This window comes from Takifugu rubripes, chromosome 13 (assembly GCF_901000725.2).
Source record: "Takifugu rubripes chromosome 13, fTakRub1.2, whole genome shotgun sequence".
Lineage (NCBI taxonomy): Eukaryota > Metazoa > Chordata > Actinopteri > Tetraodontiformes > Tetraodontidae > Takifugu > Takifugu rubripes.
In genome coordinates, this window is record NC_042297.1 from 3,935,493 (window position 1) to 3,958,767 (window position 23,275).

Genomic DNA, 23,275 nt, shown 5'->3' on the forward strand with positions numbered 1-23,275 from the left:
TTATTTCCAGCACTGTCAACTAAACAGGACAAACACTCAATAACTGTGAATAAAACAAGGCCAAGGCTAAACAGTCGGTTCTCAGATCACTTGTATGTTCAATCCACATGCTCCAAAAGGCATTAATGGGTTCTTTCTTAAACCAGAACCACTTTTTTCTGTGAAAGCCTAATACATAATTCAGCTTAGTATCAACACAAAGCTGTCCGACAGTCACAGTGGCGGTAATGAAAAGAGGTGAAATAATTCCTGTGTTATTATCACGACTGTTTCGTCTCCTGTAGTGGAGAGTGCTGTTGGCTCCAGTAATGAGGTGGTTGACTTGATTTATGCCGCCGTGTCTGCCGGGGAGACGGCAACACGCAGCTCCGTTCGTTAAACTGAGGAAGGGGGAGTCACTTCCAGCTGCTTTTAAAGAGAGAATTTCCACCGGATCCTTCTTCCAAAATTAAACACAACAGATTTGAAGCTTTCATCTTCTGTCTGGATCTGAAATATCAAACATACACATTCATTTTATAGATACAAGTGCTGAGCTCATCCTGTGTCCCCTGTTTTTACCTCTACGTTTATAGTCAACGGCTCTCGGCAGAGTTAGTTTTATACGAGGGAAGAAAATGCATATTTCAGTTCTGCAAACCCATTTTAACTTCAGCGCTTCAGCTCACATTCAGATAAAGAAGACTATTATGCACACAGAGCCACAGGACAGGAAATCTCTGTTGTTCCCCACAGATGAAGGTAATTTATGTCAGCAGGTGGCACCTTTGTCCGTCACTTAAATGAACAGCTGAAAATAGCCACTCCGCAGTGGGACCTCGTTATTCTGCCCCGGAGCTTCTAACATACATATTCTCAGCCTGTCCCTCAGGGTTTTCCACTGTCGTGTCCCTCTATCACCAAGCATCATACGCTGTGTTTGTGTCGCTTATGTGTTCCCAGGAAATAAGGAAGCAGGAGTGGACGGCCATCATTCCCAACTCTCAGCTCATCGTCATCCCCTATCCCCACGACAATCCCCGCAGGTACAGATAACACACTATACAGTCGATAGATAGCTGGTACAGTTTGTTTACGGACGCACAATCTGCTACGAAACACATTTGGCTTTTTAGCAGCCCTATTGGACGCCATTAAAGGACACACTCTGCATAATGTAAATGTAATTCCCTCCTCTGCAGGCGCTACCGGTAGGCCCCGGCTTCACAGCGTGTTGTCATATTATAATTGTGTCCATGTCATGCGAGTCCCTCGAGGAGCTCCAGATGGTTATTCAACACTCACAGGAACGTTTCAGCCTCCTCCATATAGGACATGATTGCACACTGTTCGACACTTAGTTCCTCGCCGTGGTCGCCTGCGTGGTGGCGCAGAGAGGCGGCTCCACGCGCAGCCAATCAGAAAAAGATCTTTGGTCTTCTTAGATGATGCATTCATGATGCACTTGGATGGAAAAGTATAGAAGACAGGAAATGAATGAATCATTATATATTCACGTTGCTGGTAGTAGCTCCTGCACTGGCCGTGACCCTATAAAGTGTCAGGTAATAGGAACTGGATGCATTTTTTTAGCTTTATTAGGACAGCCTCGTCATGGCAACCAGGACTGTGACACCCCTCCCCCCCTTTTTCATCCTGTATTCTGCTCTTTAGTTGGAGTGCGAAATTGTACCTCACCCCCAGCAACAGTGTGTTGCTGACTGCCATCGCACTGATCGGGGTGTGTGTCTTCATCCTCGTCATTATTGGAATCCTCCACTGGCAAGAGAAGGTTAGGACACTCACACACACACACACACACACACACACACACAAACTCTCAAACGCCGTTATGGCCTCTTCCTCATAATTTACTGCTCTGCATGTATTTAAATGTGCTGTGTGTGTATTTGTGAGACCGGATTGATGAGAACCAGCAGCAGATTGTCTCACTGTCCTCAGTCCCGTTGTCCCCTCGCCCCCCCGCTGACCCTCACGTCCTCTACTTTTTTATTGCTGCTCTCTTCTTTCCTGTAAAACATGAAGAGAGGCATCTTGACGGCTCATTTAAGTCCATTTTACATAAGCCGTCGTGCGTAGATGGTTTAACAAGGGCATAGGTTTCATTTTCAGATGGAATCAGGAGTGGAACATTCCGATCCTTGAAAGTTTCCCTTCCCTCTGCTGTCTTTTCTCCCCTCGCTGTGCTAATGCTGTTTCCAACACTGAGAGGTGCATCAGTCAGTTGGCATCTCCTCCGAGCCATCTGCTGTTGTGTGTGCATCGTGTGTGCCTTCACACGCATGTTTGTTTGGACTTGGCCACGCACGCAAGTTCCATACAACACGGGTGCGAGTGCGCGAAGCAAGTAGACGGGCGTTTGGACCGAATGTGTCGTCCTGTGTGGAGTAGAAGATTCAGAGGAGGTGTGGACTTAATGGGGAGCCAGGTGGCAGAGTTATCCAGCCTTCTTTAAATGTGCAAAGAACCAGTCAGAGCCACCAAGAGGCTCCGGGCCCGTTTCCTACAGGCATATTCTATAGATATTGTATCGTACGTCTGGCCGAACCTTCCTGGATGTCATGACCAGCTCTAAAGTCTAAATACAGGTGAGACTTTAGAGCTGTTCATCACATCCAGGAAGGTTCGGCCAGACGTACGATACAGTCAACATCTATAAAATATACATGAAAGAAAACCTAAAAATATTATTAATGTATAGAAAAAATTATTTATACAAGATTCAAACAAGGGAGTAAGAAGTAAACACTTTTTATTGTCCCACCTTTTATTGTTGCTTCATATACAAATATGTCCTACATTAACTCTTATACAGTTATATGAGACAAATACACACTACAAAACATATAAACCATCGATTAAACACATATACACGACAAAACTTGTATCTATTTTTTTATTTTAATATTTATACCTAGCATATTCAAGATTTACTTTATTCATCCCCGTAGGGAAATTGAATTGTATTGAATATATAGAACTATATAGCATACGAATGAACTGATGATTCATTTATTTATACCCACATCACACACCTGGTTAACACAGCTCCTCTTTCACTTAGTAACTAATGAATTGTTTTTATATCTTTTTATAAACATACTTGTGTTTTAGCTCCATATTCTGTTTGTTCCATACAGTCGCCCACAGCTTTATATTTGCAAATCAGAAGAAAAACATACCATAAATGTCCATAAACAGCAAAGTTCACTCAGTCCTTTACTCCAACCTTGAATCGGTTGTATGTATAAATAAACTCATCTTTTCTGAAGCCTGCTTAGCAACAAGAGTTGTTATTACTATGTAACAATGCCCTCGGGAAAATCGTGTGTTGGGTTTTTTATTCACATCTCCAGGAAACCCCAAACCTGTCACACGTATCCTCCTCCCTTATATGCTGATGCAGCTGGTAGCATGTCGCTCTGTCCCACTATAACCAGTCCATTTAGCCTCTCTGTCCCACTATAACCAGTCCATTTAGCCTCTCTGTCCCACTATAGCCAGTCCATTTAGCCTCTCTGTCCCACTATAACCAGTCCATTTAGCCTCTCTGTCCCACTATAACCAGTCCATTTAGCCTCTCTGTCCCACTATAACCAGTCCATTTAGCCTCTCTGTCCCACTATAACCAGTCCATTTAGCCTCTCTGTCCCACTATAACCAGTCCATTTAGCCTCTTTCCCAATATAACCAGTCTATTTAGCCTCTATCCCACTATAGCCAGTCCATTTAGCCTCTCTGTCCCACTATAACTAGTCCCTATAGCCTCTCTGTCCTACTGTAGCCAGTCCATTTAGCCTCTTTCCCACTATAACCAGTCCATTTAGCCTCTATCCCACTATAGCCAGTCCATTTAGCCTCTCTGTCCCACTATAACCAGTCCATTTAGCCTCTTTCCCACTATAACCAGTCCATTTAGCCTCTATCCCACTATAACCAGTCCATTTTGCCTCTCTGTCCCACTATAACCAGTCCATTTTGCCTCTCTGTCCCACTATAACCAGTCCATTTAGCCTCTCTGTCCCACTATAACCAGTCCATTTAGCCTCTATCCCACTATAACCAGTCCATTTTGCCTCTCTGTCTCACTATAACCAGTCCATTTTGCCTCTCTGTCCCACTATAACCAGTCTATGTAGACCCTCTTCCCCACTATAACCAGTCCATTGTGAGTATTCATCACTAATTAGCAATAACTAGCGACACGGTTCTTCTCACCTGCTCCTTGCTGTCTCCAGTATCACAGCTCAACTCTTGAATCTGAGGTGTTTGTCCACTAAAGATCTCGTGGCAGAAGTGACGAGGACGAGGCTGTTGCAGCTCTGTGTTTCATTTCAATAATAAATAAATGCCTGTCGCTCTCTGAACCAAGCTGGGTGACAACTGTAATCACATCATCTGAAATATGCTGCTCTGCTTCCAATGCTCCAATGCTGAAGAGCACATTCATGTTTCATCATGTCTCTCTTTAATCCCTGATTTGCTCTCCCCAAGTTTTACATGGCTGAGTTATTTATTTTTAAGGGCACGAGTGTGACATAAATCGTGGAGATGACAGATTAATGAGGGGGCTTTATTTGCCTCTGTGTGGGGGTAACTTGAATCTGGAAGGGCTATCAGCCGGGGGGTTACTGAGCAGTCTTTAGCACTGGGATCTTGTTTTATTCAAATTTGAAACATAAAACAGCAGAATTACTTTCAAATATAATACTTAAAGTATCGTGGATTAAATCCCTGGAGGAGAAACGGTGGAGAGTCCAACTCTGCTTCAGACTCATGCCGGTCAGCATCACTTTCACTGAAGCACCTGTGATTACTAATTAATGTCATCGCGCCTTTTAATTATCACAGCCTTTTACTGCTTTGCTCAGCTGCTTGTTTGTGCGCGTTAGGGTTGTTTTCTCAGCTCTACCTGTTACGCACAAGTGTGCATAACAGCAGTTGTGACCTTTTCCTGGATTTACTTTCATGGTTAGCTGGGCGCCACGGTGAACAAGTTTTAGTCTGTGTAATTGAATTTGAGTTGAACCTTAACTTTGAGTGTTCTGCTTTGTTTCTGTGTGTTTAGAAAGCAGATGACAGAGAGAAGAGGCAGGAAGCCCACCGCTTCCATTTTGATGCTATGTGATGAAGTGCATCCTGGGAAATCAACAGCTCCTCCGCCACACCTTTTACGCTCCAGCCCCCCCCCCCCCCCTTCCCACACACACACACACACAATATTTCACTGAGACTCATTTCAAAGATCCTTGTTTGTCCTAAAATGTTTCTTTTTGATACGTTTGACTCCGTTTGCTCAGACGTGAAAAACGTATGTTCCAGTTTAGAAATTCATTCCAATGTGGACGTCTAAGAGCTCTGGCAGCAAGGCTCCACACACACACACACACACACACACACACACACACACACACAGAGGCCAGATCTCCTCCTGCAGACACAGTATAGGCAGGGATTTTGTTGGAATGACCTCTGACGACAGCATGATCAACTCTGGCCTCTGCCCCCCACTGGAATGATGCAGAGGAAGCCCTTTTGTTTCATTCAAAGCAGTGGATTCTGAGCAAAAATGCACCTGAGCAGAGCACCTCTGTCCCTAGCAACAGCGAATGGCCTTCGTCTGAACGGTATTTCACAGTTCCTAATGGCAGTGCCAAAATAAAAAAGCTTTCTCTGTTGCCTCCTAACGCTCTCACATCAGGCTTCTGTGGGTAAAACCCTTCTGTCCCCTTAAACCAAGCACACTCTATTCCAGCTTGTTGAAGGTGTCATTTTCTTTTTTGTTGTTGTTGACGGGTTGTCTTGTGTGGTCTGATATTTGCAATGAGGTTGTGCAATTATTTTTTTTAACAGAGCGAATGTAATTTATTTTGTTTTGTGGGTTTGATGTTCAAAGTGAGCGTTAAAATTACTAAATGATTTTACTTACTGCTGTTTGAAATAAAGTTTTTCTGGCTTACATCAACTCCGGATGACTTAGCTTTGTGTTGCTTCTTTAACAGTCACCACTGCTGATGAAAGGTTGTTTTCTAGGCCTCTTGCTGCCTCATGTTAACAAAGAAAATGTAATTATTCTCTTAATATCAGTCAATAACCCAGAATGACGAAGCAAAACATAGGAGATCACAAGGAACCGATCTCAGGAGGACTCAAAAGCTGGACCAAGGGCACTTTATTATGAGCAGGATGTGAATTCCAAAGCATCCTTGAATGAACTGAAAATAGCGTGAGTGGCAGAGAACTCTCCATGTTCGACCCTGAAACCAAAACTCACCACTGTTGTTGTTCCTCCCCTGGAGTCTTTTTTCATCAGATTTTCTTTATTCGCTTCCAAGGAGGCTTCAGGGGAATTCGCACGTAATCATCTTGATGCGTTTTTGTTTCTGAATTTTGTGAAGGAGAGGTGAAATTAAACTGCCTTCCGTTTTCCCAACGATGCCTGTCGGGCCCTCCGGATCCAGAAGACTTCAAGATTCACTCAATTAAATGAGCGGAGGGGAGGAATACCTGGCCCGAACACCAGAGGAGGGGATCTGAAGCCTGGTAGAAGTTAGGCAAATCACAAATCAAATCAGAAAATGATCACACAAACATTTACGTGTGTGTATGTGTGTGTGTGTGTGTGTGTGTGTGTGTGTTTTCCACCCTAAACAAAATCGCACCTTTGACCTTGTTAACATGTCCAGATGGTGTTCTTTCATGTTCTCTGGCACACTGTCAGAAACACACAGGCAAGGTCACAACGGAGGATTTCTGTTGCCACCAGTGAAAGACAAACACAGATTGTTGAAGGAATTCTGGAGAGCCTGGCTCTCAGCCTCTCCAGGAAGGAACGCTGACCGTGGGTCAGTTGCACCTGCTGGGGTGCAAATGGGCCGGACGGACGACGGTGGTGGTGGGAAGCAAAAGGTGCCCTTGAAGTGATAGCTGTGCGGGTGGTGACCCCGGAGCTTTTCCTTCCCAGCATCCGACTCAGCTAGTTTTATATTTTTCCAGAGTTCCCACCACCAGATCTTGTCCAGGTACCAGCTCTTCCAGGCTTGCTGTGTCTCCCTGCATTGTCAAGACATAGAGGAGACACCAGAAGACCGACCAGTACACCAGATCCACCAGAATGATATTTGCCACCGGACACCAGAATTGGCACCATTAGTGCCCTGTTCTCTCCTTAGCTGAAGGCAGGTTCACACTGTCCAGACAGATGTTTGTCTGGAGACACTAGAGAATGTTCTGCCACCTTCGAGATCCTCCAGCGTGACGGGTCCTTGGAGGGCCGCACATACGTCCAGTTGAGGCAGACGGACTGAGATAAGAGCCCCACGTTCATTGCCAGACCTGGTCCGCTGGAGTAAACCAGCACCTCTCGTCTATCGCCACCATTTGCCATCACAAACTGTCGATGAGCTTACCGATGCCCTATTCCTTGTCTGGGAGGAGATCAGATGTAGGGAGTGTAAACCGACATGTGGAGGCCACACACACACCTGAGCAGCATTAGAGTTGTCTGGAGAAAATCAAGAGAACTTGGATGAAGCTGTGATCTCATTTTGAGTCCTCTGGGTTTGTGGTGGGTTCCACTTATGGGTCTACACCTACATGGGGTTTAAACCAGATGGTGACACGGTGGGAAAAGCTCAAGCTGTATCTGAAGGGCCTGAGCTGGGCTGTAAAGGCAGACAAGCCAGATTTTTTACATTTTTTATTTTTTTATTTTTACAAACACCTGCTTAAAGCGTTTGCATCTTTTCCCCTATGTGTGCATCCTTTCTTTCCTGCCCGTCCGAGTGTCAATGTTTTAATTTGAAAGGTTTAACCGGAAAAATGATTTCTTGGCTGCACCTTGATTTTTCTCCTCTGTATAGTGAGCAGCGCCTGCGGCTTAAATGAGCCTTGTGAATCGTTGAGGTGCGGGCGAAGAGCAGAAACAAACGGACTCCCCTCCTCTTCCTCCTCCTCCTCCTCCTCCTCCTCCTCCTCCCCCTCTCTGTCTCTCTCACCCTCGCTCTCTCTCTTCCCTCCACCCATTTATCCATATGCGTCTTTTGGAGAGCTCCCTCTCTCTGTGCGCGTCAGTCCTACGCCCGTTATCTCCGCTGTAGTCCCAGTGGACGCGCTCTTTCCAGGGATGATGCCAAGATGAGCACCGTGTAGCATCTTAATCTCCGGGTTAAACTGAAGAGGAGTCTCTGTCTCTGTCTCTCTCTCTGTCTCTCTCTGTCATGATGGATTTATTGGTAATAGACAAAAGTTGGATTGCGTGAAGCGCCTGGTGGACTTATGAAAATGGAAAGAGCAGAAGGGCGTTGTTAGAAAGGTGCTTTTTGGCTGGAATCACACCACGAGAGGAAATGCACAGAGGTGAGTGCGAGAATCCCGACGCGCAAACTCTCGTGTTGGACAGAGATGATTTCTTGTTGAGTTTGGGCAAAAGGCGTTGCTCGCTTTCATTAATTATGCTTGTAAAGTGGATCGATGGCTCATTTATTCTTTGGAAATATCACTTTAGGCACCTCTAAGGCACTTTGTAGAGCGTAAAAATGTCGAAGAGTCCTGCGCGCACAAAGGACCAGTTTAACACGACTGCCTCGTTTTTATCTTACTCGTTATTGTAAAGCGAATTAAACGATTAACAAATAAGCTAAATGTAAACCGCCACATGGTACCTGTGTTTTTTTATTGTGATTACAGGAAAAAAAAAATCACACTTGGACTGCACTTTATTTTTTTAAGATGCTGCAAAACCCCAAGGTGCGTGGTTAGGTCTGTCTAGCAAAGTAAAACATTCTTCCATAAATGACCTCCTTCCCCATAAATAATCATCAATTAACTAATCATTAATCGCGATTTTTAGTTTATTTGGGATTAGTTTCACGTGTAGTTATTTATGGACCGATGCTGATAGAGAATGTAAGGGAACCAGAGGTTCGGCGTTGACGCGCTGCGGTGCGTCCGCACGCGCGAGGCTGATGTGCCGCGTGCTAAAACAGGAACGTCACCCGCACAAATGTGGTCGATGTTCTCCGCGGTCCTCGGGCGACAGAAGCCCCCAAACAGAGGCGCGCTCGCCGGGTTATGAAGGGAAAAGTGTGTCCGACCGTATTTTCCCCCCACGTCAGAATATTCACTGAATAAAACTGACAGCAAAAACAAAGTTTACGGGCAGAGGACGACGTCCCGCTGCGCCGGGCACGCGATGACTGCGCTCGTGCAGCCCAGTTGCTCCGGTGACACGCGCTGCAGCCACGCGCTGTCTCGCGCCATCAGCACCTGAAGCGTGCCGACGCGACGTCTTTGTGACGTGAGAAACAGGTAAAAGCCGGCGAGTAATTACAAACTGCATGTTCTTGCGGCGATTAATGAGTAATAATTATACAGGATCAAATGTTATATAACTATAAATATAGTTACTGTTAGTATAATTAATCCATAGCTTAGTTAGCAGTGCAGGCTAACCTCATCTTCAGTCCACAGTGGCCTAATTTTCAACCTCATTTCAATTAGATGTTTAATGTGTTACGGACTTTTATATACATTTTTTAAATTATTATGATAAAAAAGATTGTAACTATTTAGCCAATGGATTATTTATAACCAGTACAAATGCCTTCACCTGAATTATTCAAGGAGTTCTTATTAAGTAGTTAGTAGTTTTCTTTATTGGTTAGCTTTTGTTCAACACAGCTTTCTGACTCCTACATAGATCTATTTCTGTTATATATTTAATAGTTTGGGTGATTTTAAGTCCCTGGTGTAATAGCACCTTCTTTTTCTTCTTGACATTTAATGGGCACTTTATTGTGGCAGTATCAGTGATTCAGTTCAGACTCCCTCCTACATTATATTAGTGCCCAATGATGGAGACAGACATTATAATGCTTCAGCCTGGGCCCCAGTGCAGAATGAGTGCATCCTCCTCGGTGCAGCTGTGCTCACTGCTCATGTTGACCATGCATTGCTCTTAATTAGACCCCCCACCTACCCATGTCATCCTTTCTCTTTTCCCTTCTTCCTCTGCCCGCGTGCCATTATGCAATATGCCAGACTCATCCTTGCTCTCTAATTCAATGTGAGTGGGCCAACCTATTCCAAACTCAGTGGGGATCAGGTCTACAGCAGCTTATCAGAGCGAGGCAGTGTCAGAGAATGGACCATGCATGCCCTTAGTGCAGACTTCATTGTATTAAAGCATATTTCACCGATTGTGTGCAAATGCATGCTTGTCATCAGTGCTCTACGCCCAGCCGCCTGTAATCCCCTATCTTTTTTGCTAATGCGTAATGTATATGGTGCCTAGAGGCTGCAGATTAGAAGGTTAGAATATTAGTGTTTGGATATCAGTTGGTGGTTTGAATTTATCTTTCAACGAATGCCCTCGCTGAAAACGACCACTGCAAGCAGTTTATTTCCGCTTCCACTGTGTTCCTCAGCATCTGCTCTGACGATGGTTTGCTTCCTGGTTTCACTGCCAATTAATTAACTGAAATACTGGAAAAATCCCTGACTGTACACTGAGCAAAGGCTAATAAAAAGTATTGCATAGGAATAGTTTGCAGGTGACAGAAACTGGGCAGATGGTTTTAGCGAGAGAAATGTGGGCCCTACTCAAAGAAACAATATCTGCAGCTGAATTGTGATGATGAACAGCTGCTCTGAGTTACCAGATGATTCTTACTAAATGCCTGTTTACCATCTACATGGACTCTTGATAAAATATGTCTGATGTCACATATACACAATGAATAGTTTCATTGATTATGCAATAAAACTAATAACTTGCTTAAAAGTTGTATTAGTCTAGAATTGACAATAGTCACCAAGGCCAGATGGAATCCTTACTGAATCTAATCTCAGTTTTATTCTGCTGATTTCCATATCTTCAGTATTGAACACCAGGATTATTGCGATGGCTGATGTCTTTTATGTTTTCTCTAGCGTGGATACTCTTCTTTCTAATAGAGGAGGGTTTTGCTCTGGCACAGAGAACTAAAGGTAAGCTTATTCCAAGTTTTATGTGAAAAGAAAAATCCATAAATACACAGAAATCCTTAAACAAACAAAGGGCTTTCTTGTGTTTGCCCCATCCCTTTTTTCCCTCCAGCCTCATGAGCATTCCCTCATTGATCTGCCCAAATCAATAACCAATTTGTTTGTCTGTTCTCTGCCTTTTCGCTCCAAGATTCTCTGATCGAACATGGCAGCCAGAGCCCCAACCAGAACGACTGTGGCACATGGGTCCGCAACATCAACGGTGGCGTGTTCACGTCGCCGAACTACCCCAACACATATCCGCCTAACAAAGAATGCGTTTACATCCTGGAAGGTACAGCAGAACTCTCTCCCCTCCCATCTGCTGGACACAGGTTGTGCATCTGTCAGGGAACTCCAGCATCTGGAGGACATTGTTTTTTAAAACCTCATCTGATTTTCCTCCTCCATGACTACCGGGCAGCAGCCTGACATTTACCGAGTAAACCAGCCTGCATTTGTTTCCCCCCCGAAGATGTAACTCCTCAGAAAGAGAAGGAGACTAGTGTATTATGAGTTGTGGCTTAATCAGATCTAGTGTCTGTTGCTGTTTCACTGCTTCAAACAAACGGCACATGACTGGCAACCTGATGGGCAGCTGTATCGCAAACCGTAAAGGCAGCAGCAGATAAAAGCATTATTCACATGGAGGTATTGAGCATTGGTTTATATCTTGCACTAAATAAATGAACTGCTTGTTCACACAGTTCTACTGTCTCTGGGGCAGATTGGATGTGACATGCCCGGTTCTTCCCGCTGCGGTGAGAAGGATAATTCACTCACACACAGCTCAGGGGCTCCCCCTGTGGACAAAACCAGCCCGGCATGTTTGCTGCTGAATACGTGTCGCTCCATCACAGTGATGCTCAAAATAACATCACGCAGTGACCAATAGAACCTGCCCTTTGGGGCCGTTTGGACTTGTTTGGCACTAGACTTTTAAATGAGCTGGAGAGTCAAACCTGTGTGTGTGTGTGTGTGTGTGTGTGTGCATGTGTGTGTGTGTGTGTGTGTTCTTGTCCTCGCTACAATTTGAGTACCAAAATGTGGCTGGTCCTCACAAATTTAAACGGCTGTTTGAGGGTTAAGCCGTGGATTGAAGATTTAGGTTAGGATTGGGTTTAGGTTCGGGTTAGAGAAAGGATGCGTGTTAAAAAGGCAGGTCTGAGGTGACAGATAACTGATGTGCAGCAGATTCAAGCAACACTGTGACTTACATCAGGTTCCCTCCAATCACAACCTGACCAGATCGCTGCTTTTATTCAGGGTCATCGTTCCCCATCACATATTTAGAAGTGTTTGTGTCCGTGTGTAAATTATTATCCCAAACCACATTTATTAGTAGTTATTGAACCAACTAGCTTGTGTGCTGATGTTCTGCTTCTGAAATTGTGCAATGACTGAATGACGGCTGTATGAACGCACCAACCTTGACCTCTTCTTTTTCCTCCTGGTGGAGCATGTCTCCGTGCCAGCAGTGATTCAGAGCTCAGCCTACATCCTCAGTGTTTTACTGTGACTCATCTCTTAAGTCTGGATTGTCCATAGAAATCATTTTGGCTTTGTTTTCTCCACTATTTCAGTATAATTTGAGCATGATATGCCAAATCGGTGCAGAAATGTAGTAGAAATTATATTTATAACGATTACAAATTTAAAAAGAAAGCACTAAGTAGATGATTTAACTCACTCTCTCACTCCAGCGTTCAAATATGTTTGATTTCTTTCTATTTTTGAAAATTGTGAACACACTGTTCCTTCAGCAGTTGAACATTTACGAGCCTTTTAATCTTTTCATCAAACTCTGATTTTGTGTTTCTTCTTTGTGATTTAATGAGGCCCGAAGAGGTTGATTCAGCCACAAAGTCAGAAAGAAACCCTTTCAATAGCAGGGAACAGACCTTAAAGTCTGGCAGAAACTTTTGGCTTTTATGTCTTAATTATACTTTATTTCTTCTTGCCTGGCAAGTTTTTGCTCAGAGAAAGGCAGAGAAGGTATTTTAAATTTGACAGTTTTCTCTGTGCATCAGTGGTCAAGAAGGTTCAGTTATTGTGATATTTAAGTCAACATTGGAGAAAATCCCTCCTTTAGCAGCCTCTACTGAAAGACTGATTCACAACATCAGCTGAAAGTGCAGCGTCCTGAACTTTGAAACCCAGATTTACTCAGATTTTAATCTCCTCTCAGTTTGAAAGCCTTTCAGATTTTTCCTTTTGTTACATGATTTTGTTCTTTTCATGGCTTTAAACTTTTGCTTTCCCTCTGTTCCACTGCTGATTTCCCACCAAAGCCCTCCCCAGACAGAGGATTCAGCTGGCGTTTGACAAGAATTACTACGTCGAGCCCTCCTTTGAGTGCCGCTTCGATCATATCGAGATCCGCGATGGACCCTTTGGGTTCTCCCCGCTTATTGACCGTTTCTGTGGCGGAAAGAATCCAGGCCTGGTTACGTCAACGGGACGTTTCATGTGGATCAAGTTCACCAGTGACGAAGAGCTGGAAGGCCTCGGCTTCCGCATCAAATACACCTTCATCGCTGGTGAGGTGGCGCTGCGTCCCGTGCAGTTACGATAATCATGTTTCCAGCCAAGCACTTCGTGTCCCGCTTGCCCAGAAAATTCCAGATTTTTCCTGCTGACGCCCCGACAGTTCCTCTACTGTGTTGTTGAACTGAATTGAATTGAAATGAAATGAATTGACTTTATTGATCCCTTTGGGAAGGACCCCTCAGGGAAAGTGAAGTTCCAGTAGCTCAATGCAATACAGGATAGTAGCAATACAGAGGTAAAATGTATAAAAATACAGCATATAGAATTCAAAATAGATGTCATATACAAAATACACAATGAAGTGCACGTCTCTGCAGCTTTGATTTGATTACAAATTAATTTACAGTTGCATGTAAATGAAATTGAGTGTTTCTCCTTCCTATTTTTACCTGCTATCATTGACGTGTTGACTGGTTGAACATCCATTCTGGTCTCGCGTGGTCAGACCCGTGTTCTGTAAACAGAATCTCCATGAGAGCCTCCTGAACCCGACATGAGCAGGATTCTGCGCCTCTCATCAGAAGACAGATATTACCTCCCAGTAGACCCTCTCTGCTTTATCTGGCCTGTCTTAATGGCATCCTATCTTGTGTTCTCAGCTTACCAGTTTCTGATTAATGGGCTTCCCAAATCTTATCCCTCACAGACCCTGATTTCCATCTGCACGTGGGCGGACTGCTAAACCCCATCCCAGGTAAGCTTTTCAGTGTTTTACTGGTTTTGTGTTTGAGCTTTTTGAGGGGCTCATCTGAGAACAGAAGATCTCTGTCTGACATGAATGCTGAACTCACAAATGCACCTTGACAAGCACACAAACTTCCATAGAGTTCATGTGTGAATGTGCACCGATTGAAAACAGCACGCAGATGCCTTCTGTCATTTTACCTTTCTTCATCTTCCTCCCTTTTCCCATCCTAATCCAACATGCTCGATCTCAAATCCTCTGCTTCTTTAAATAAAATCCTCTATCTCTCCGTCTCTCTGTCATGTTCCCCTTCTTGTCTCAACTGTTTATAGCCTCTTCCTTCCTGATCCCTTCATCACGTGTTCACCTTTTTTGTTCCCCCTCCTTTTGTCTCCTCATGCACCTTTGCTCTGCCTCTCCTCAGACTGCCAGTTTGAAATCAGTGGATGGGACGGGGTTATTCGCTCCAGTCAGGTGGAGGACGAAGAGCGAGTGAAACCTGGTGATGCTCTGGACTGTATCTGGACTATCAGAGCCCCTCCTCAGTCCAAGGTCGGTAACATTCCTCCTTAAAATGGGTTAAATCAGTCTTTCAAGATTGGGGTTTACATAGCCAACAATAGCTGTGCTGTTAAATTCATGAATATCCACACAACATAATACAATTTAACAGCATGGACCATTATTTCTGTAGCAATCTGCATGTTAACAACAGTATATTCCAGAAAATATCAGGACCGACACCCAGGTGTCGAAATAAAACAGATCACAATTAAGCGGGTGGGAGTTTAGTAAGCTCTCATCTCATTATTGATCAAGAATATCAGCTACCAGATCAAAAAAGAAAGAATAAAGAAGAGAGGCAACAGCTCTGAATAGTTATTTATCTTATTGAACCATCCAGCAAGACAGAAGAATCGCGTTGATAGTTTAGGGTTTTTTTCCCAATAAACTCAAGCCAATATCAGCTGAAATCGAAAAAAACCCTCTAATCCAAAAACTTGTGTTCGTATGTCTGTAATCTGTCAACCTGGGAAATACCATTCTGAACTGATGGAAAGAAACCATTACAGCCACCAGTCCAATGACTCGATGTAGCGACTTTATCTGAGCGTGTGTAGCATCATTGTGAGCTCCAGTCACACGGACCAGACCCCCCTCTGGACTCTCTCTGCGTCTCCCCCATGACTCCATGAGTCACCAGCATGTTCCTATAGGCTAATCTCTGACCACAAGGCAGCACACTGACACAATTCCATCCAGTTAGGTGCGAACCATCGGATGCACGCTTCTGTTAATCAAAACACCACATATAGAACATTGTACAGTCACACATTCTGAACTCATGAGGTCATGCAGTAACATTCATGCATGACATTCACGTGCACAGCCTGCTACACACATGTGCCGTGAAGCAGACAGCTTTTCAATCCTGCAGCTAATCCAGGCGCCGTGGTTCCGCTTCAGCTCAGCGAAGCTGAGAGAACAGAGCAATGCGTTTGCACCCACAACCCTCAAGTCCTGCATGACAACACGCACCATTGTGTTAAAGGTAGTGAGATTTCACTGGGGCTGGCTGTTAGAGTCCTGGAGTGTAAATGCTGGTTGGACCAATGACACCAAGGACATGCGACACGTTTCAGTGGTCCTAGAGTGGAAGCCATGGTTTAGCCCTGGTCCAACATGCTGGTTCCAGTTTAGAACCAGAACCCACTCGTTCCCTATCTGACAGCCCCAGTCCATCTGGAGAGGCACGGATGCTTTGCTGCTTCAAACATCAGTCTCCCGAGCCTCTACCCAAATCATACTATCAGATGTATTATAACCTATACATTTGTTTAGATCAGTATGCTTGGAAATGGCAGATATATGTAAGTAGTGACTGTGTATTAGCGGAAAACAGGACGCTAATATTTAACTTTAGGGCCAAGCCCAGATATTGTCCCATCTCACTATTGATATGTTTATCCTCTGATGACAATACATCGCTTTAAATTAAAACAATCAGAAGGTGAGATAAAGTATATACATTACCTTCACTCTGAACGTGCTGTGTTTCGGCAGATCTACCTGCGCTTCATGGAGTACCAGATGGAGCACTCTAATGAATGTAAGAAGAATTTTGTGGCCGTATATGATGGCAGCAGTGCCATTGAAAACCTCAAAGCCAAGTTTTGTAGCACTGTGGCCAATGATGTGATGCTGGATAATGGCGTGGGAGTCGTGCGGATGTGGGCTGATGAGAAGAGCCGACTGAGCCGGTTCCGAATGCTCTTCACCTCATTTGTCGACCGTGAGTGACCCTTTTTTTTTTCACCTCTACCTGAACTCTTTTGTCTCATCTTCCTCCCTCGCATCACTTGAATTATATCCGGCTCGCTTCTTACGACAACAAAAGCTTTGCTCGCTGGATGGGAGCGAAATTTTTGTGCTTCAGAAGTCCGACCTTTTGATTGTAATGGTAATGTTTCTATCACATTTCAGTCGCCGCATCACGATAACCACAGGTTATTGGTTTATTCCAGAATGTGTTTAGAAGTATGATGTTCAAAAACGGTTTCCTTCATCATTAAGGATGAAGGAAACCGCGGCTAAAAGTGCCGCGGCTAAAAGTGCCGCGGCTAAAAGTGCCGCGGCTAAAAAACCTGTATGTTTTTCTTATAATCTAACAGCCAGTTTCTCCTCTCGCACAGAGAAACTGTTCATTTATGTGCGTTCAGTCTGCTCCAGCAGTCACGGACACCTGCGGACGTTTCATTTCGGCAAGCGAAGCTCATTAGGCCAGGCTTTAAATTCACATATGAGACACGTTTATCTACGACATTTATGGGCTGGAAGTCGTCAAAATGATTATTACAGCAGGGTGATGCTGTAGCGACGATATGTCACAAATGGGGAATAATGAAAGAGCTGATCTGTTTTGGTCTAAAACAAATAGCATAATGTGTTAATGTACCTAGAGGAAATGATGATAAACAGGAAGCTAGTACATTTCTGAAGGGGGAGGAAATTTCTGACACATTCTGTCGCGTGTGCATCAGGAAGTGCCGTGCAGCAAAGCCTGTAATATTTGTATTAAATGCCTGAATAGACGGGAATATTAATTGCTGCATTCTGGAAACTTCCCAAACCTCGTCTGAATACCAATGTTGTCATCCACTCCTGTCACGACTTGGTAGCCTTTTAAATTCTGCACGGGTGGTTTATTTATTTTGACTCTGTGTTTTAAGACCATCAATAACCTTTAGTCACATGTCTCAGAGGGGTCCCTTCGATAACTCCCAAACTTTATCTAATTGTATTCAGCAGCTGGAGTTATTGTAGAGTTTTCCGCAAAAGAAGATTCTTCATCTTTCCCGATGTGTTCTACTCAAAAACTTCCTCTCACATAGTAAACAGGTGATAAAGCTTTATGTCCACAATCAGGTGTGACACGAAAGACTGCAGCGAAGCAGCACCTGGTCAGAATCTCCATTTGAAGACAAGAGACATGATTTAATTGGGAGAGGCAGAATGCTGGGAACAGGTACGGGGATGGGGTGGGGGTGGGGGGTCAGTGTTGTCAGAGTGGGGCTGGGTGAAGCTGGTGGAGCTGATCGGCCTGTTTCAGCTCTGATAAAGACTCCCAGCGTAGCTGCAGCTCCTGGAGAAGAGACCAAAAAAAGAGAGAATGCAGGTGGAAATGTTTGTCAGAGGAGGGAAAAGGCAGCTGGAAACGGTGCTGAACCGCATGAGCGGCCTGTGTGGGCCGCGTTTGAGGGAGAGATCAGTTACATCTGACCTTTTACGCTGGACTGTGCTGTTAATGTGGAGCTTTCGCTTTATATGTAGTAAGTGTTTGCACGTCGCCACAGATTTCCTAATTTTTATTTTACAACTGAAACATGAGCTGAGGCCTATTTGAAATCCAACACATCATGGTGATCCGTGATTAAACGGTCATATTAGCACACTTTAAGGTTACTGGTGAGGCTGGTTTGACTGATAGCTTACATGTTGCAGGCCCACTGTGGGTCCTCGATAGTCATTTGTGAGGCTGCTGCTTTGCTGATGAACGTCTCTCTTTAATGAAGCGAAGGCGCGTTGTTTGTCCCAAAGCACCGTGGAGCAACGCAGGGCTCATTTACGTCTCACCGCCTCACAAAATCATCAGAATGAAAAATGCGCCTGCATCTTCCTCCATCTTCACCGCGCTTCCTCGTAACTGGCAGCACATCGATCTTTGGAGCCCAGCAGCCAACAACAATTACCAGCCTTCTCAGTCTCTGCCATGGCACCTTTCATACACTAATGGTTACTTTAATGTCTGATGTCTCACAGCACCTGTCTGACCATTTTCACCTTATGTTGCTCAAAGCCACCATCACCCTTTTTCATGTTCCTCCTCTTTGCCTTCTTTTTTCCACTTTTGCAGTGCATTCAGTCTTTCTCTATTAGACTTCCATTATTTCAATAACATTATGCCTTTAAAAACATGCCGTTACAGATGTCTACAGTCAAATTATAGAGCTTTTATTACCACCTTTTACCGTGTAGATATCTCCTGCTCAGGCAGCTGTTTGTTGTTTTCTTTCTAAATTCTATTATCTCTGTGTTTTGCCTGCAGCTCCCTGTTCAGCCAATACATTCTTCTGCCACAGCAACATGTGTATTAATAATTCCCTGGTGTGCAATGGAGTTCAGAACTGCGTCTACCCATGGGATGAAAACCATTGCAAAGGTAAACATCTTTCTTTCACGGAGATATGTACTGTAGGCTATTTTGGCTGATTAGTAGCTTTTTTGGTTTTTATGCCTGCTGCGGCTTGTTCATTATTATTCTTTTTTGTTTTCTCCAAAACTTTTTTTCCCTGCAGAGAAGCGATCGAAGGGCCTTTTCCATCAGATCACTAAGACCCATGGTACTGTCATTGGCGTCTCTTCAGGCATAGTTCTTGTTCTTCTAATTATTTCCATCTTGGTCCAGATGAAGCAGCCAAGAAAAAAGGTAATTTAGCCCTTGGGGTAGATTTTCCTCTTTTTTGTTAGCAGGAAATAAGAAATGTTTCTCAGTGGAGACCCAGATTTGAAAATTCCAATTAGTTGGAAAATGCTGCATTGTTGTATCATCATCCAAAGTTTGGTTTTGGTTCTTTTTTTTTTTGTCAGGTTGTAGCTCGCCGCCCTGGTGTTTTCAACAAGGCGGGTTTCCAGGAGGTCTTTGACCCGCCCCACTATGAGCTCTTCTCCCTGCGGGACAAAGAAATGTCTTCAGATTTGGCTGACCTGTCTGAAGAACTGGACAGCTTCCACAAGCTGCGGCGGTCCTCCACTATGTCCCGCTGTGTTCACGAACACCACTGCGGCTCACAAGGCTCAGTGGCCACAGGTGGCAGCAGCATGAAACACAGCCGCACCACGCTGAGCTCCATGGAGCTCTCCTACCACAATGACTTCTCCAAGCCGCCACCCATGAAGACTTTTAACTCCACAGCCAGCTACAAGAAGAGCTGCTATGGTTACAAGCAGCACACACAAACTCACGATTGTGACCAACAGGTCATTGAGGACCGGGTCACAGAGGAGATCCCATGTGAGATCTATGGGCGTGGCGGAGGAGGAGCGGGTGGGGGGGCAACAGGTGGAATAGCTATGGGTGGAGGGCCATCAGGAATAGCAGGTGGAGGGATTGCAGGACCAGTAGGGATAACGGGAGGCGTAGCAATGGGGGGAGGAATAGGCATTGCTGGAGGGGTGAGTATGGTGGGGCCCAGTGGCATTGCCGGAGGTATTGGTGGTATGGGAGGAGCCTGTGGAACCCTAAGTATCCGTGGCAACAGCGCTCGTAACAGCACCACCATAGTTGACCCGCAGCAGCGCTCCATATCCATGGACTTCTAAGTCCTAAAGGGGGGCAAAGAACATAGACACCGAAATAATTACATCTGCCGAATTACACAAAAGGAAAAAGAAAAGAAGACAGGAGTCGCAACGGTCTCGCATCGATTACTGCCAAACTCCTTTTTATCCCTCTGCCGCCGCTGTCTAACGAGGCTTCTCTCAACATCTCAACCCAAGGTTTGGCTGACAAAGAATGAAGGAACAACAGAGGAGGATCAGGGTGATTTTGCTCTTCAGGACGCAGAGTGATGAGAAACTGAAAACACCTCCCGTCCTCTATTTAACGTTGATGTCATCTCTCCTTTTCATAAGAAGCGTATAATAAATGGGAGGGTCCCTGCATGCAGATCCAGACCTTCCTCTGCTGTCGGAAACAGACAATTACTGACACGCAAGACTGACTATTTACATTTATTCACCTGCCATGCACAGATATACAATATAGTGCGTGTTCTAATATTTGGAGTGATTATTTTTGTCAGTGTGCTGTATACAGTTAACACACACACGCGCGTGCACACACACACACACCCCCACACACACATAATATTGCTTGACTTTTAACTCTAATCTTTTCTAAAATCTTGCCCATATACCTGTGAACAAGTGTGGTGTTGATGATAAGGACAGGTTTTCTGTTGGAGATCATTATAAATTCAGTGATGGTGAAAATGATCATGTGATTAACTAGTCCCACCCCACCCTGAATAAAGGGGGTATGCGCCATTCAATCTCAGGAAGCGTATATGAAGACGTGGTCTTATTTTGGTTAGGGGCAAAAGGTGAAAGGCGAGAATAAATGTCTATTTCTATTAAGAGTAATTATTTATGGAGCATTAACTGTGGTTCTGTGACTGGACTGAATCAAAATGGCAACCACCTGCACCCAAACCCCACCCTTACAAGAGGAAAATGTAAATTCTGAGTTTCCCTGTTTGTGAGTGTTTGGAACAAGCACAACCAGTTGCCCTACAGAGACTGCCACACAGCCTATATGGGACTCGTGATTTTAAATCCTAGTTGTATAGTTTATTCTGCTGAATTAAATGAGAGCTAACTCGGCTCCCTGCGAGTTTTTCCCCTTTTCTGAGGAAATAGCACCATCTGTTGGCTGGAGGTGTTACTGCAAGGTAAGGCACAAAAACTCGTCTGTGGACTATATTATTATTATTCCAGACTTTATGGATTTTCATGAATTTAAGAAGAATGTATAGATGGGATACTGAAGCCTTTACTACATGAAAAGTATGAATGCTCTGTTCTATATTAAGATGTATAAAACAGACAAAATGTAATATTGCACATTTTTTTTCTCATATGCACGAAAATTACATCAACCATCATTGGTAATAAAGTTATTAGGTTTAAAGTCCCAACCAAAATAAAACAAGAGGAATGACAAGGTAAGTACGAAATACAATGTAATATGCAGCAACAGAATTAATGCAAACTATTATCATTTGAAACAAACAAGTCATTGCCCTGTGTGATTAAGCTATTCCTGGTGTGGTGGTCCGAGCCTCGATGCTGCAGTACCGGCGACCAGATGGCAGCCACTGGAACAGTCTGTTCCTGGGGTGCAAAGGGTTTACAAATTCCTTTATTGCCACGATACGTCATCCAGGGGTGGGAATGCGCTCCATGTGACAAGAGCCTCGCGAGAGGTACAAAACACAAGATTAGGTTAGCTGTACATCACTTACACCCTAATAAACCTGTCCCACCTATGTGATCAGTTATCAAGGTTGTTTGCAAATCCCAGTGGAACATGTTGGATACGGTACATGATTTTTTTTTAAGGAAATTCCTCCCCTTCATGTGTATTAATAACCAGGATTACACAAGACATCCTGGTTATAGTAATTAATTAAGGTCAATTGGAGAGTCAGCTGGCATTTGGCCTCTAAGGCTTCTTTAGTTCAAAACGTGACGATAAAAAATTCATTTTCTGATGAAAAGAGACCAGAAGAAAATATCTGCATCATCTTTCCCGAATTCCCACAAGATATTTCTAGTACAGAAATTAATAATCCTAGATACTCAAATACTTATGTCTACACAGATTATGGCCAACAAAAGTGCTGACCACATCTATCACTCTCATCACATGTAGAAATAGAAAATAAAACTATATTATGTAAGAAGGCCAGTACAGGTAAATAGACCAAATGGGATTTATTCCGCTTTATTGTTACTTATTGTACAGCGCAGACTAACTAAACTGTTGAGTTGTATGGTTTTACAGCAGTGGGACTGAAAGATCGACGATCTCCTTTGCACTGGTATCGGTCTGCCGCAGAAGGACGTCTAACCATCTGTAAGTCAACTCACAACCGAGCTTTCTGGGTGTGGCATTCAGACTAGTCGAGATAAAGCGTCCACGTGCATTTCATGTAACGGAACGACCGCAGGAATTCCGTTTCCTTGCGTGGATGTCAACACTTATTGACCTAGGCTCCAGCTCATTCCCCTCACACACGACCAACGATGGCTGAATCGTCAGAAAACATCTGGAGTTGATAAACTGCCGGTGTTGTATGTGAAGTGAGGTGTGCTGCAGATCACCTCAGGCACGCAGTTGCGCAACTTCACATCCTTGGTCTGTTGGTGAGGCAGTCAGTAGCCCATGCAGTCAGTTCCCCATCCACTCCAGCCCCCCAACAGCTTCCCTTGCAGAACAGATGGCCGAATGGTGTTGAAGGTGCTGGAGACGTAGGAAAACATGATTGTCATGGCACTGCCAGCAGTCTCAGAGTAATTCAGCACCTCCAGCAAGTCCATGACCTCATCATCCACCCTGATGTTAGGACTATAGGCAACAGGAGTGTTCACTACTGAACACAGGAGGTGCTGTCACGGTTGACACTGCGTCCTTCAAGTATATCAGGGACATAAGAGACAAAAGTTAGAAAGGGTGAAGCGCTACAAAGATCTAGTGCTACTCAACACACTAGGTTTTGGAGAAGACAGCAGGGGTGGTGTGAGTTTGGGAAGGGGGAGGTGTGAAGAGGGGAGGTGACAGGCTGGGTGGAGGTTGAGATGATAATGGTGATGATTACCGGGGGATGGTGGTGTCTGCTGCACTGGAGCTGTATGAAGAGAGAGAAGGAGGAAAGATGGCAGATGGGAATGTGG

At 44.3% G+C, this 23,275-nt stretch overlaps 2 protein-coding genes across 2 annotated transcripts in view; both read left to right on the forward strand.

Annotated features, from left to right (window-relative positions):
- Positions 1 to 5,965, forward strand: part of itfg1 (integrin alpha FG-GAP repeat containing 1) — a 95,563-nt gene extending 89,598 nt beyond the window's left edge. Inside the window, exons 16-18 of the mRNA XM_011609546.2 lie at positions 943 to 1,025; positions 1,654 to 1,771; positions 5,069 to 5,965. Of these exons, the coding sequence (XP_011607848.1) occupies positions 943 to 1,025; positions 1,654 to 1,771; positions 5,069 to 5,128 (261 nt within the window). The 3' untranslated portion in view covers positions 5,129 to 5,965. The remainder of the gene's footprint in view (positions 1 to 942; positions 1,026 to 1,653; positions 1,772 to 5,068) is intronic.
- A 2,026-nt stretch (positions 5,966 to 7,991) lies between these two features.
- neto2a (neuropilin (NRP) and tolloid (TLL)-like 2a) lies at positions 7,992 to 21,431 on the forward strand. Its single transcript, XM_029846547.1, has 10 exons — positions 7,992 to 8,358; positions 10,933 to 10,989; positions 11,177 to 11,320; positions 13,317 to 13,565; positions 14,222 to 14,269; positions 14,685 to 14,812; positions 16,325 to 16,553; positions 18,867 to 18,980; positions 19,117 to 19,247; positions 19,409 to 21,431. The coding sequence occupies exons 1-10, from the start codon at positions 8,349 to 8,351 to the stop codon at positions 20,138 to 20,140; spliced, it is 1,842 nt and encodes a 613-aa protein (XP_029702407.1). The 5' UTR covers positions 7,992 to 8,348; the 3' UTR covers positions 20,141 to 21,431.
- The last annotated feature ends 1,844 nt before the right edge of the window (positions 21,432 to 23,275 follow it).

Excerpts from the sequence above, each read along its gene's own strand:
- neto2a (XM_029846547.1), top strand. Across the intron at positions 16,554-18,866 it reads CTTCACCTCATTTGTCGACC|CTCCCTGTTCAGCCAATACA; the intron begins GTGAGTGACCCT and ends TTTTGCCTGCAG. Across the intron at positions 19,248-19,408 it reads TGAAGCAGCCAAGAAAAAAG|GTTGTAGCTCGCCGCCCTGG; the intron begins GTAATTTAGCCC and ends TTTTTTTGTCAG.